Source organism: Hordeum vulgare, chromosome 5H, assembly GCF_904849725.1.
Source record: "Hordeum vulgare subsp. vulgare chromosome 5H, MorexV3_pseudomolecules_assembly, whole genome shotgun sequence".
Lineage (NCBI taxonomy): Eukaryota > Viridiplantae > Streptophyta > Magnoliopsida > Poales > Poaceae > Hordeum > Hordeum vulgare.
In genome coordinates this window covers 533,887,382-533,900,821 of record NC_058522.1, presented here as the reverse complement: position 1 = coordinate 533,900,821, position 13,440 = coordinate 533,887,382, and the positions used below count along the sequence as shown (strand labels likewise).

The following is a 13,440-nucleotide window of genomic DNA, read 5'->3' as shown; positions in this document are numbered from 1 at the left end:
TAAATATCTTAAATTTAATATAATTTTATACTAAAGATAGTATAAAATTAAAACAGTTATTTTAAGATAGAGGAAGTAGTATTATGTACCTTTTTTTATTTCAAAATACAAGCCGTTTACCTCCCTAAAAAAGAAAAAAAAAACAAGACATTTACAGTACGGAGGTAATGTTATAGAAGTGTTTGTCGAAATAAATTTATGTATGAGAACGTGCTTCGTGAAAATTATTCTGAAAGTTCGATCAGTTATACTTATGTTCAGACAGAAATTCCTTCTTCTCAAAGATTGTACGCTGATATTTGAACTGCAAAAATGCCTTATATTTTAAGACAGACGAAATAAGATTGGGTGGCTCTTAAGGAGGGCGACCTCAATGTAACCCTCCAATTCTCCTCATCAAAGTAAAAAAAATGATTAGTCGAGTTTATGAACTACTTTCTTTGTTTTTAAATATAATTTTTTTAAAAGTTTCACTAAAAAATTACTTACGAAATAAAATGAATAAATCTACACTTTAAGATATATCTATATACATTTGTATGTATTCTTTTAACAAAACTTAAAGAAATAGAAACTGAAGAAGTATATATCGGAGTGATTAGAGTAATTAATAAGATCATAACACATCGGTTGTACGCAACCATCATACGAACATGCATGAGAAGAACTTGCCGGCAGCTCATCACTTCAATCCACCCAGCGATCAACAGAGCAGACGTTTTTATTGATGTTATGTACGCACAGATCAAGGAAACAAATTAAGCAGTGGCACCAAATGGAAACATCGCCGAGACAGTTCATCAAACATTCAACAGGTACAAGCTCGCATGGGTTCATCGACGCCAAATCACTTTATCAATCGCTGCACGATGAGCGCTGAAACAGCGACCGAGGAACTGCAGGCACAAGCCTACAGGAACCACATCACGATGGCCCAGACCGGGTAGATGAAGAGCAAGAGAATGCCGATGGTGTTGGACCAGCCATTGGCCTTCTGGAAGGCCTCCTTGAGGCCTCCTGACGCCTTGATGTGCTCGTGGAGCAGGTAGCACCCGATGACCAGGCATACGGCGACGCCGATGATGAGCCACGAGCCCCTGAAGGTGTCTGCGAAGATGCTGGGGGCGACCGCCGTGAGCAGGATCAGAGAGCCAGGCAGCTCTAGCCAATCTGACAACATGATGAGAATACCCATTCCCAATGTGAGATTTATGTAAAACAACTTTTAAAGGACAGATTACTGAATACATGAAAGAAAACAGAGTGCAAAATTATAGTACCAGGGAAGTGGCGCGGAAAGAACAGCCGTAGGACCACAACAACGAACGCGATCCAGCTACCAATCTCCCCCCTGCAATTTTGATGTTCAGCAATCACGAATTTGTTTCGTATATATGTATGTATGTATGTAATGCTGTAAAGCTGTATCAGTTTTTTTTTAAGGAATATAAAACTGTAACAGTTCAACAAACGATATAGCATCATGAAAATGGTACTGGCTTGAGTTTTGCGGTCAGGACTCAGGAGCAATAGGCGGATGCATCTTAGTAGTTAGTTCACTTTATCATCCCTCTATAAAGTTTTCAGATTTATAATCTAAAAAAAAAGTTCTCAGATTTATTCTCAGTCGTGAGATAACTTTGTTTTAAAGAAAATCGATCTTCAGACCCTTGGCCTATTATGTGAAACAGTTTCCGACAATACCATACCTTGATATATGCAGTAGTATTTTCAACAGTACAACCATAAGGCCAGAGTTCAGTATCATTGTTAACGGAGTAAAGTCCAGACCAGCATCTAGTGCCGACACAAAAGGAAACTACGGTATACAAAACCAAAGCAAACTATTACTACTGGAAAGGGACTGTGGACCGCAGAACGCTAACAAACCACCAGCACTACAGGTTGGACGTTCACCACTGTAAACAAAACAAAAATAATCTATTTTAAAAAAATATGTATGCAATGTTTTGATTTTGCGAGCTCATGTCATTCAAATTGACAGACTGTTAGTAATCCATAGCAACTCATGCAACAGTCCCACGGCTCACTAGAAAAAACAACAGCCACACAGCTCACTAGAAGAACAACAGTCACACACACAGCTCACTGAAAAACAGTCGCACATGAGAATTTAAAACCTGAAGGGACGTTGCAGTAGGGAATTCGCGGACTATAATCACCTTATAAAGGAGAAGAGCAGAGAAGGCATGGTGAAGAAAATGTATGGGACCAAGAGACCCGTCAGCATGTTGGTCTTCCAGTTCGTCTTGTCCAGCACCAAGAGATATCTGCAGTAGAAGAAGATAAACAGCGAGGTTCAGACGAATGCATAGCTCTGTGACAACCGAGGGAAGAAAAATTAGCAAGAGAAGGGGGGGGGGGGGGGGAGGGTGGCTGGTAGATAGGCACTGACACGGCGGCGGCGAAGGCGAGCCACTGGAGAAAGGTGCCGATGAAGCCGAGGCCGCCGCCGAGGACGATGGCGTGGTTGGCGAGCTTCCGCGCCGCCATGGTCAGCTCCCGCAGGTCCGACTCGAGCAGCGCCTGCGACGCCTCCGACGCGCCGGCCGCCGGGCCCGTCTTCATCGAGAGGAACGAGTTCGCCATCGCCGAGCGCGTGCGGGAGACCCCACAAACAAACCTCTTTTTTATCCCTCGCTCTTCTCTCTCTCTCTCTCTCTGTCTCTCTGGGTCGAGCTCTGTAGTTTGCACAGCGCAGGTCGAGTTGGGTATATGTACAAGCAACTGAGCCGGTGGGGTCGACGGGACGGAACAGGTGGCGATCCACCTGGACAGTTCCCGGGCGACGTCCGCTGGCCCGGCGACACGTGGGGCGTTATTGCGTGCATGCATGCATGCATTATTACCGCGTATCGAGTTTCTTCTTCAGATGAAGCGTCATAGAGTTTGACTTTGTGACCTCCGGATGTACGCCCGGCGACCCAGGATCAGTACGAGTACAAAATGTAGCATAGAAGCAACAGGCATTTTTTTTAAAGGAGGATGTACTCCCGATCTCATGGTGCATACGGTCACTCTATTAATTTTTCATAAAAAATTATAAATTAATATATGAGTAAGGCTCGAGGCATCATCTTGGCAACAATTGCCGCTACTCTTAACCCTTGATGCAGGGATGCAGAATGTTCGAACCTAATACCAAACAAACATCACACCAAACCTAACATCTAATACCGGATGCCTCACCCCAGCCACATACCGGGACTGGGTCACACACCGGTCTGGCTCTCTCACCGAGGCAGCCACCATCGTCTTCCACCGATCCATCTTTAGAGCAGATACTGATGCACAAACCTTGCAAGCCTGCCGCCGACGCCACCATGGCGCGAGACAGCACAATCACCCTGCGCTCGATCATCAAGCCGCATCCATCAAAAATATCCACCATGCCGCCAATACCTGTCGTCATCGATGCGGTAAATACAACGTCACACCAACTCGCAACCTTCACACCATCGCCACTACTAGAACTACGAGGAGCCCATCACCCATAACAACTCTCCCCTGAACACGAGGTCCTCCCAAGACGGCGCCTCCATGAAGGATACGACGTGTGGGACGCCGCTGTCGCCCAATTCGGATGAATTTTAGACTTTCGTCCGGCAGAGATTCGGGGGTGGATAGGACAGACCTCGGCTTCGCCTCCATGGAGGGTAACGGCTTCGAGTGACGTCATCGATGTCGGGCCGAACAAGCCGGCCAAAGTTTCCTCCAGTCCCATCCTATACTACCAAACCTCCATCTGCTCCAGATCCGACAATGAGCCAAACCGCAACCTGCACAGATGAAAGAGCCATGGGGCTCAACCCGCAAGGAAGAAGGATCGAGAAGAACCCATCGTAGATCTCCACATGAAGAATCCAACGGTCCGACGTGGCCAGCGACGACCACCACCACCCCGCGTCGTCCGACGACGTCCAAACACAGGAATGCAGATGGATTCGATCTGGATTCGGTGGCACCCGCGACCACCGGTCATGCCCAACACAGTCACAACCTCGCCACAAACAGGCCGTCGCCGCCATGCCGCGCACGACGTCGCCGGGTGACCCGCCCTCCGCGCCACCGGACTCCACGCTTGCCCGACGCTCCTCTCGATCCCGTTGTCCCACGCCAACCAAGACGGAAAGGGTAGGGAGAAGCCCCGCCGCAGCCCTGCCGGCCAAGCTTCGCCCAACGGCGCTGCGAACGGCGACGGGGAGCGGGAGAAGTGGAGGAGGGACAAGAACGACAGCTAGGATTTCCCTGGGCTCGCCCGCGGGGGCGACGTGAGGGGCGAGGCGAGGGTCTTATTTGACTCAAGATTTAAGAAACACGCAAAATGGGAGTGACCTTAGTTAGCAACCATTACAAGCCAGGGATTACGATTCACTAACTATTTACGAAAATTTATATTATAATGACATCTCCAAACGCGGACCCTTAGAGCATCTTCAATGGGTGATATATTATAGACACAAAAACAACGATTTTTTGCATACTTGTCGTTAAAAGAACTTCTCGAATAGATGTGTAGATGAAAAAAATATCTGCAGCTTCCGAAGATGTAAATTACAACACTTCGCGTTGCAAATATACATCTTCACTCAGAGTAGATGTAAAAAATGACGGCCAAGCGCCAACTGCCCAACCGCTTTCATTTTCCTTTCGTTCGCCCGCCAGTTGCCCGCCCACCGCCCGCCCATCGGGCCATGGCCGACTCTCACGACCCCGTCGCCTCCTTCGCCCACCACGTTGGGGCCTTCATCGGCGTGATCACCACCCCCTAATCCCGCTTCCGTCTCCTTGCCGCCGCCCCGGTTTTCCCCCACCCCGGTTGATCGCTGTCGTGGCTGCAGCCCCACTGCCAGATTCGGTCGCTCCATCGGCCCCGCCTCCGGTCCCGCAGCTGCCTGCCTCCAAATCTGGTGAATTGGTCGCTTCTCCGTCGTCGAATCGCCGCCGCACTGTCGTATGATTTGAGATCCCATCGCCGCCTCCGGGTTCGGGGCACCCACCGTCCCTACGTCGCTCCTCCTCCTCTCTCCGCATCGAATGGCTGCCCCTCTCCTGCTGCATCATTGCTGCTTCGCAGCCCGATATCGCGTCATCGTCTTTTCGATTCACCACCCCGGTCGCTGCCCCGGCGCCGCCGCCCCGAATCGCGTCACGCCACCGCCATCCCCAATACTGCCGCCCCGCTTAAGCCGCCGTCGACTAATTTTTAAATCTCTAGTTTGCATCTTCTATTGGAGTTGCTCTTTTACATCTCCGTTTTGTATCAACTATTGGAGTTGGCCCTTTTTTGGAGATGTAATTTTTTACATCTCCCGTATTACATCTCTAAATTTGCATCTTCTATTAGAGATGCTCATAATACACCCACGAGCATGCGAACAACTCATTCAAAACGGGCATGTATTTTCGTGTGTCCGATTTCCTCCAAGCCGGAAGCAAACCATTGAGGCTTTATGGAGTTCAGACCTCCAAAATATAGGATCCGACATCACCGACCGATACGTAGCCCGCACATCTGGAGAGTTCTATACTGTTTCGACATCACCCCTCCTCTTTTTTCGTCTCCGCACTGAATCACCTTAGACATCCATCTTTACCGCGCTTTTCACTTTCACGCCACATGGATCCATACTTAAAGCTGCCAGAGACGACAAAGGTGGAGGATCCACAGAAGGTGGTCGCGTGAAGATCAACTCGGCGACATAGCAAGCTCGTCGTCTTAAATCCAAGGCAAAGAATGGACCGGATGACGAAAAGAAGGGCGATGGGGGAGGCAGGTGGTGCCTGGGATAGGGTACCGGGGTCATGCGGTACCTGGCACACGGGGAGCCTCCGTCGTCGCTATCATCAAGGCTAATGTTGCTTGGTGGCATAAAAGTAGGGAGGGCGAGTTCTTGTGCGACGCGTGGTTGGCCACTAGCCTCGATCCAATCCATGACATGGAGAAAAAGGGCATGACATTTTGGACCAACATTCATACATGCTACCATAAACACAAGCGTTTCATGCTTTATTCCAACGAGGTGATCCGTAACCATGAATCAAAATTCCTCAACCATCGTTGGTTCATCATTCAAGAGGTCGTGTCGAAGTATTGTCACCACTTGGCACATCTCATCTCACAATGGTCTAATGATGCACAAACCTGTGAACAAGTAAGTTTATTTTGTCCAATATGCATGATTGTTTATCACTAACCAGATGTGCATGATTTTTTATCATTAGCCGGATATGCATAGCGATCTGCTTCGAAGATGTCCTAAAAGACCTAACCCTTTTTACACATGAAGCAGTAGAAAGAGGAGGAGGAGACCCGCTAGTAATGAGCGGAGCAATGTGTGCTAGGGTTTCTAGAAAGATATAATCATTGTATATATTCGGTCGGACCCATGGTCAAAACTAAAATAAGAATGAAGTCTCGAAAACTTTTATTTGATAATGTAGTTATCCGAAAGGAAGAAGATGTATCTGTTTTTTTCTTCTGGAAATGTTTTAGTTGGAAGAGCAAAAATGGACCGTAGGTTTTTCTTGTACTCACACGTCCGATCCAGAATTACTAAAAACACAAGTATTTTAAGGAGAGAAACAACGTGGCTGCCATATCCACCACACACACGCAGTGTACCAAAAATATCTCATTGGCCACCCATATCTGGCAGCCGTACACATCATCTTAATAAACGGATTACTCTCAGAATCGTGGTCGACATGGGCTCCGGATCAATGCGTGACCACCCACCGCCGGGGACCATCAGATTAACCCAAGATCCAGCACAAACCACCCGTGCTAATCCTGATTAGGCTCTCCGTCGACCACAAATATCAAGCGTACGAAGGCATCCATCTCTATCGGCTTCCACGTTTTCCTGCCGGATCGCCATGGTCGATTATCTTATTGGCCCTGTTCATCCGGTGGGGCCCCGTGACTCAGACGGCACGCGAGCTGTCACGTCGGGAAGTCGGCAGAAGGGTCCGCCACTTGAACGCCGCCACGTGGGAACGACTGGGGACGTGTTGGAGCACGTACGTCGCCCTTGCTGTCCTCTGACCGGACGAACCTATCCGAAGCTTCACAAAGACCGCATAGCCTTCGTCCATGTCGTAATAGCAATTTCAACGGGGTGATTTATTTCATCGGTTATCCTCCGTTTGGCTTCGTGTCCATGGATCTATTGTCAAAATGTGTCCGTTTCGCGTTCGCATCAAACTATTTTTGTCTAAATTTAGGATTGAAATGTGTCGACGTGGACACGAAGCGGACGCACGCGCGTCTTCGGTGTCCGCCCCATCTACACCCGCCGGTCGTCCAATTACGTGTGGTCAACTTAATTAATGATGGCCACCCTCCGTGGCTCACACATCAGCTACCGCGGGCGGTCTTTTTTAATCCGAGCGTGCGGAGGGGTTCGGCCTCATCTCGCCACCTCTCTACTTCCACGTCGGCGACCAAACCCTAGCCAGCAGCCATGGCCGGCTACGCCCAAAGCAAGGGCAAGCCCCCGTCGTCTATCCCCGCGCGCTGCGCCTGAAGGAGGTCGCCTACCTCCAGCATAAGAGGGCGCTCCGTGTGGCGAAGGAGCGCGCCGTGATGCGCCACCGCCGCCACTAGCACTCCCCGCACCGGCATAGCCCGCCCCGCACCGGCACAACCCGACCTCACCGACCCCGACACCGCCGACGAGGACGCCTAGGGTAATGCAGTTTAGTTTTTCTAATGTTTAATTATAATGTAATGAGGACGCGTGGACTCTCGCCGGCCTTCATGACCAGCTTTAATGTTTAATTTATGTTTGTTTTTATTTTTGGAAATGTCTGGATTTTTTTAGGCGTCGTCACAAAATGGGTCGGACGAGCGTTGGGCGCATGCGTCGACCCAAACGCAGAAGCGGACGTTGGTGTTCGCAAGGCCGACCCAAATGGACAAAAAACGAACAAAAGTGCCGGCCGACCAGTCGGTCGGTTGGAGTTGTTCTAAGAGCATCTACAACCGGGCGTTGCAAATCCGAACCCTCAAACGTCCGTGGACGCGTTCAGGCGCGTTCACGGACACGTCAAGCTTCAAATAATACATTTTACAACCGGACATCTTATTTTAGGATCTACAAATCAATACAAAAACATGTAAGATATGAAACCTACGTAATATGTAGAACCTATTGTTGGGGAACGTTGCATGGGAAACAAAAAAAATTCTACACACACATAAGATCTATCCATGGTGATGACCATCTACGAGAGGAGAGATCGGATCCACATACCCTTGTAAATCGCTAAGCGGGAAGCGTTAAGAAACGCGGTTGATGTAGTCGAACGTCTTTGCGATCCAAATTGCAAGCCGTCCCGCGATCCAATCACGATGTAGCACCGAACGGACGACACCATCGCGTTCAGCACATGTGTAGCTCGATGATGATCTCCACCTTCTTGATCCAGCAAGAGAGACGAAGAGGTATCTGAATTCTCCGGCAGCACGACGACGTGACGGTGATGATGGTGGAGCTACTCCGGTAGGGCTTCGTCGTTGTGACAGCCCGAGACCGACGCTCCAGAAGATTCGCCTTTTATTCCGTTGCCGCCGTACGATTAGATTGTCTGTCGCATTCATCATCACATCATCTGCATGGCATCGGCACTCCGTTGCCGCCAGTTTTCAAAACTTGCATCCGTTATTAGTTGCTGGTTCTCTCCGTTTTCGTCGTTGATCGTTTTGAGCCCAACAACACACGCGCGCGCCCGCGACATCGTTTAAATATTGTTTTCAAAAGTGCATTTAAGATATTCTCGGATTGGGTTGAAACTTGGCGTGCGGTTTTACTCTAGTGTCGGTAGGCCGTCTGCCAAACTTCGTCGCAATCGGGGTCCGTTTGATACCCGAACAGTCTACCGTAGCGGCAATGTCTTTGGTTAATTTATCGGACGTTTTTCGGTTTTAAAACTCGTGTCATGAGCTGCTCATTTCCCTCTCATCTTAGCCAAAAAAACCGCTACACAGCCCACCATAGCCCACCTAGTGCTTAGGCATCACCGGAGCCGTCCGATCTCGATCGGAGGGTCGAAGACCGGACTAAAAATCCCCTCAAACCCTAGCCAATGCTATAAATAGCAAGCCCCTTACAAATTAGTCTCTCTCCCTCTCCTCCTCCTCAAAATCCGTGGCCCACCGCTCCTTCCACGCTACTTGGCTGACCGTCGCAACAACTGCCCTCGCCAACCCCACGCCGCAACCTCACCCTCCACCACCAGCCACCGTCGTGGCCCTCGCGACCCAGATCGAGCCCACCAGGGCCCGACGTGCCCCGCACGCCCTGCTCGCTCGGGGAGAGGAGCAGTCCGAGCGCAACTCCCTCCTCCCGTGGCGCTCTGCACAGCTCGCCGGCCCCAAGTGTCGCGCCGCCGCCTCCCGCCGAACACCATGCGGCCAGCAGTCGCCAACCGCGTCCCGCCGGCCCTGCTCGCATTCCCGCCGCCAGTTCCTGTCGCCGGGTGCTGCACCGCACAGCCCCGAGCTCCCGATCCAACCGGGATCTGGATCCCGCTCGGCAGGACGAGGCAACTGTCGTGCCAGGCCGCCCCTTCGCCTCGGGCCTTGCCCAGCCCACGAACCGGCCTAGCCACGGGGCCTCCTCTCCAGTCGCCACGACCCAGTCGAGTCGAGCCAGTGTGTGGGCCGCCTCTCGCGCTGCCTTGGGCCGCCTCCCTTTCGGCATGCCCAGCCTCTTCCGACATGGGCCTTGGCCTCCTAAGGTGAGATAGCACCCGAGCCCTCTATCTTGCGCCCCCGTGCGCATTTTAGTATATTGCGCCCATGACTGTTTCGGCCCAATAGTTAGTTTCGGCCCGTAGTTTTTTTATTACGGCGAATTTAGTAATTTTTAGAAAAAGCATACTTTTCAAACGCCCGTAGCTTTTAATCCATGCATCGGATCACAACAAGTTGGATATGTAACTTGGCTAGAATTTCGTGTAAATCAATATTTTCCAACTCTCATGCATTTTTAAAACTGTTTAGAGTGCTATTTGCATCGGTTTGCGCGTCGACATGATAGAAATGGTTTAGGTCATAGTTAATTAACCGTAGCTCAGTTGGAGATGAGCCATATATGTAAATAGATTAGAACAACGAGCAGAATCACTTGAACCACTTTGTTTTGCTGTTTAACAAACATAAAGTATGGTTAGGACATATCTGGACATATTACAAAGTTAACACGTGGGGTCGTTTCGGAAATGCTATATGTCGTATCCAGCCTCATTTAAAATGCCTAGATAGGTAGATTAATTTGTGCTTCACCCCCTTGCCATGTTAAGAACATTTTAGTATTGCCATGTAAATAAATGGGAGTGAACTAAATAATTAAATGTGGATTTCGCTTCACTTAATGTGTAGTGTTGGATTGTGTGAATTGTCATGCCATGCCTTGCATATTTGAAACTGTTCATGCATCATGTGTTGTGCATCATGCGATGCATGTGCCGTGGTGAATATCGTGTGTTGATTCTTTTCTGGTTTGCTTTGTCTCGATAGAGTTCCGCAAGCGTTTCGGAATGTGATGATCCGTTCGACTACGTCGGTTCATCTGCTTCACGGAGTCATTCTTGTTCTAAGCAGAATCTCAGGCAAGATGACCATTTCCCTAGATATCATTATTATCATTGCCATGCTAGTTGTCTCGTTTCTCTCCTTATGTCGCACTGCCTACCACTTGTTAAATGTCAGCCTCCCAACATTGCCATGAAAACCTTCAACATTTCTATAACCTAGCAAACCACTGATTGGCTATGTTTCTGCTTGTTTAACCATTGGACATCGTTGCTAGTTGCAGGCGCAACTGCTTCCATGTGCAAAGCTGGATTCCTTGTTATATGACCATATTAATGCTATTTAAATTAATGCACCTATATAATTGGTAAAAGGTGGAAGGCTCGACCTTTCTAGCCTGGTGTTTTGTTTCACCTTTGCCGCCTTAGTTTCGGCTATTGGTGTTATGTTCCATAAATTAGCGCTCCTAACATGCTTGGGGTTGTTATGGGGACCCCCTAGATTCTCGTTTTGGGATAAAGCTCGTCTGGCAAGGCCCAACATTAGTACTATATTTTTCCAACATAATAATCCCGCTAATACTTAAAACATAGGGAGTTAACGCTACACGAGGAGTAATTCAACATAATACGGGGGGCAATGCTGATGGTGTTGGTCCCAAACAGAGCAGTTTATTAACGCTATCCGGGGCAACTCGGCGTTTGGCATGGTAACCATCGCTCATCCGGTGTGCCCTGAGAACGAGATACGCGGCTCCTATCGGGATTGTCGGAGCGTCGGGCGGCCTTGCTAGACTTGTTTTACCTTTCTCGAGCGTCTTGTGCGAGGGATTCCGAGGATGCTTTGGGTTATCTCGAGCTTGAGGTTTTCCAATAGGAACCCGAGGAGATCACGAGTCTCCCTGATCGAGGTCATTCCGTCGCAGCGTGTGGTAGTTTGTGATGGACTAGTTGGAGCACCCGTGCAGGGTTAAATCTTTCGGAAAGCAAGAGTTTCTTCTTCTTCTTCTTCGTCGTCGATCTAGGATGGGTTCCAGGACGATGATACGTCCCAAACGTATCTATAATTTTTGTTTGTTCCATGATCTTTTGGATGACATTGTTATATGTTTTGCTACACTTTCATACCTTTTTACACATATTTGGAATAACCTACTAACTTAGTGCACCCAGTGCCAGTTTCTGTCTGCTGATGTCTTTTTTGTAGGGACTTTTACCCCAATTTACCGAGTCCCAAAAATCCCGAGAAAAATATATAAAAATCAGCGTGACGGAATCTTGGGGAGCACCAAAGGCGGGCCAGAGGGGAGCCACGCGTCGCCCAGGCGGCCTCCTTGCGCGGCCTACCCCCTGGCCGCGCCCACAGGCCGCCTGGGTGGGGCCCACCTCCTCTGGTGCCCTACCTTGGCTCCTATTTTTACCCCCATGGAGGAAACACTGATTCTGGAACCCTTTTCTCCAGAAGCAATTCCAATCTCCGCCGTCATCGCCAACAAGTTTCAGGGGACCAGAATTCCTGTGCCGGCACCGTGCCGGGACGGGGAAGTGCCCCCGGATTCATCTCCATCGACGTTACTTCCTCCCTCCATGAAGCGGGGGTAGTTCCTCCTCCGGGCTGAGGTCTTATACAGTAGCTATGTGGTTAATTATCTCTCCCATGATGTGATCTTGATTGTGATCATGGCTATGTTAATCTAGGGTGATCCCATGATATTTCCCCTTCTTCTATGTATTGGATTGATGTACTCACTTGATCTTATCTAGTATAATCCCCAAGACCATGGTGACAGTGGTCTATTGGACATGGATTAGAAGAATATTTTCATGAGTGATTTCCTCTTTTGTGAATTGATTGAAGATTGAGAGTCTCTTGGTGCTTGTCTTTGACTATCCTTGAGATACGTTGTGGTGATTGTGGTGCTCTCTTTGGATGGCCGCGGTGACATTGGGAAATCCATAGAGAGAACTACGAACTCTGAGGTGTGCTTTTGTAGCTCTACATAATTCTCGTCCTCTCTTGATCACAAAGGAATGACTTCCGAGTACGTCTCCACTGCATGCTTAGTGGAAATATCATGTGATTAGACTATGTTAATATTGTTGGGAGTTGCCACTAGTGAAAGTATGAAGCCTAGGCCCTGTTTCTCACCAGTGTTACACCGTTTATGCTCACTTTTGTCACTTGCTACCTTGCTGTCATTTTGATTTCAGATTTATATTACCCTGCTTTGCCACACCTATCACCCATATTTTACCATCTCTTCGCCGAACTAGTGCACCTATACAACTGACAATTTTATTAGGTGTGTTGGGGACACAAGAGACTTCTTGTATCTTAATTGCAGGGCTGCTTGAGAGAGACCATCTTCAACCTCTACTTCCCCGAGTTCGATAAACCTTAGGTCACCCACTTGAGGGAAATTGTTCTTGTCCTACAAACCTCTGCGCTTGGAGGCCCAACATAGTCTACAAGAATAGAAGCGTGCGTAGACATCAGACGACAGCCTGGGATAGCAAGGATGGACGTCGTTCTTTTATCCTTTGTTCTTGCCCGTAGTCGGACCCTGCTCTTCTTGATGATGACTGGATATTTTTGTATTGATGTGATCTTGATGTAGCTTGTGGCGAGTGTAAGACAACTCTTTATACTCATCTTTTCAGTACATGTACTTGTAACGATACCCATTCTTGCGAAACAACGAGATGCGTTTCTATCCCTGTCGAGGCCCTGGCGCCAAAATAAGGATAGGACCGCATCTTGGGCATTACAAGTTGGTATCAAAATAGTACCGACCTAGGAGCCCCCTTGATTGATCGAACTTGGCCGAGTCGAGTCTAGTGAAAAACTACTTTGAGTCTAGTTATATATCAGGGAGTAGG

At 48.8% G+C, this 13,440-nt stretch overlaps 1 protein-coding gene across 1 annotated transcript; it reads right to left on the bottom strand.

The window, feature by feature from the left end:
• Positions 1 to 703: 703 nt before the first annotated feature.
• Positions 704 to 2,706, bottom strand: LOC123452399 (cold-regulated 413 plasma membrane protein 1-like). The gene is made up of 4 exons (XM_045129048.1): positions 2,417 to 2,706; positions 2,184 to 2,291; positions 1,281 to 1,351; positions 704 to 1,170 (listed from the first exon to the last, which is right to left on the bottom strand). The coding sequence occupies exons 1-4, from the start codon at positions 2,608 to 2,610 to the stop codon at positions 911 to 913; spliced, it is 633 nt and encodes a 210-aa protein (XP_044984983.1). The 5' UTR covers positions 2,611 to 2,706; the 3' UTR covers positions 704 to 910.
• Positions 2,707 to 13,440: the final 10,734 nt, after the last annotated feature.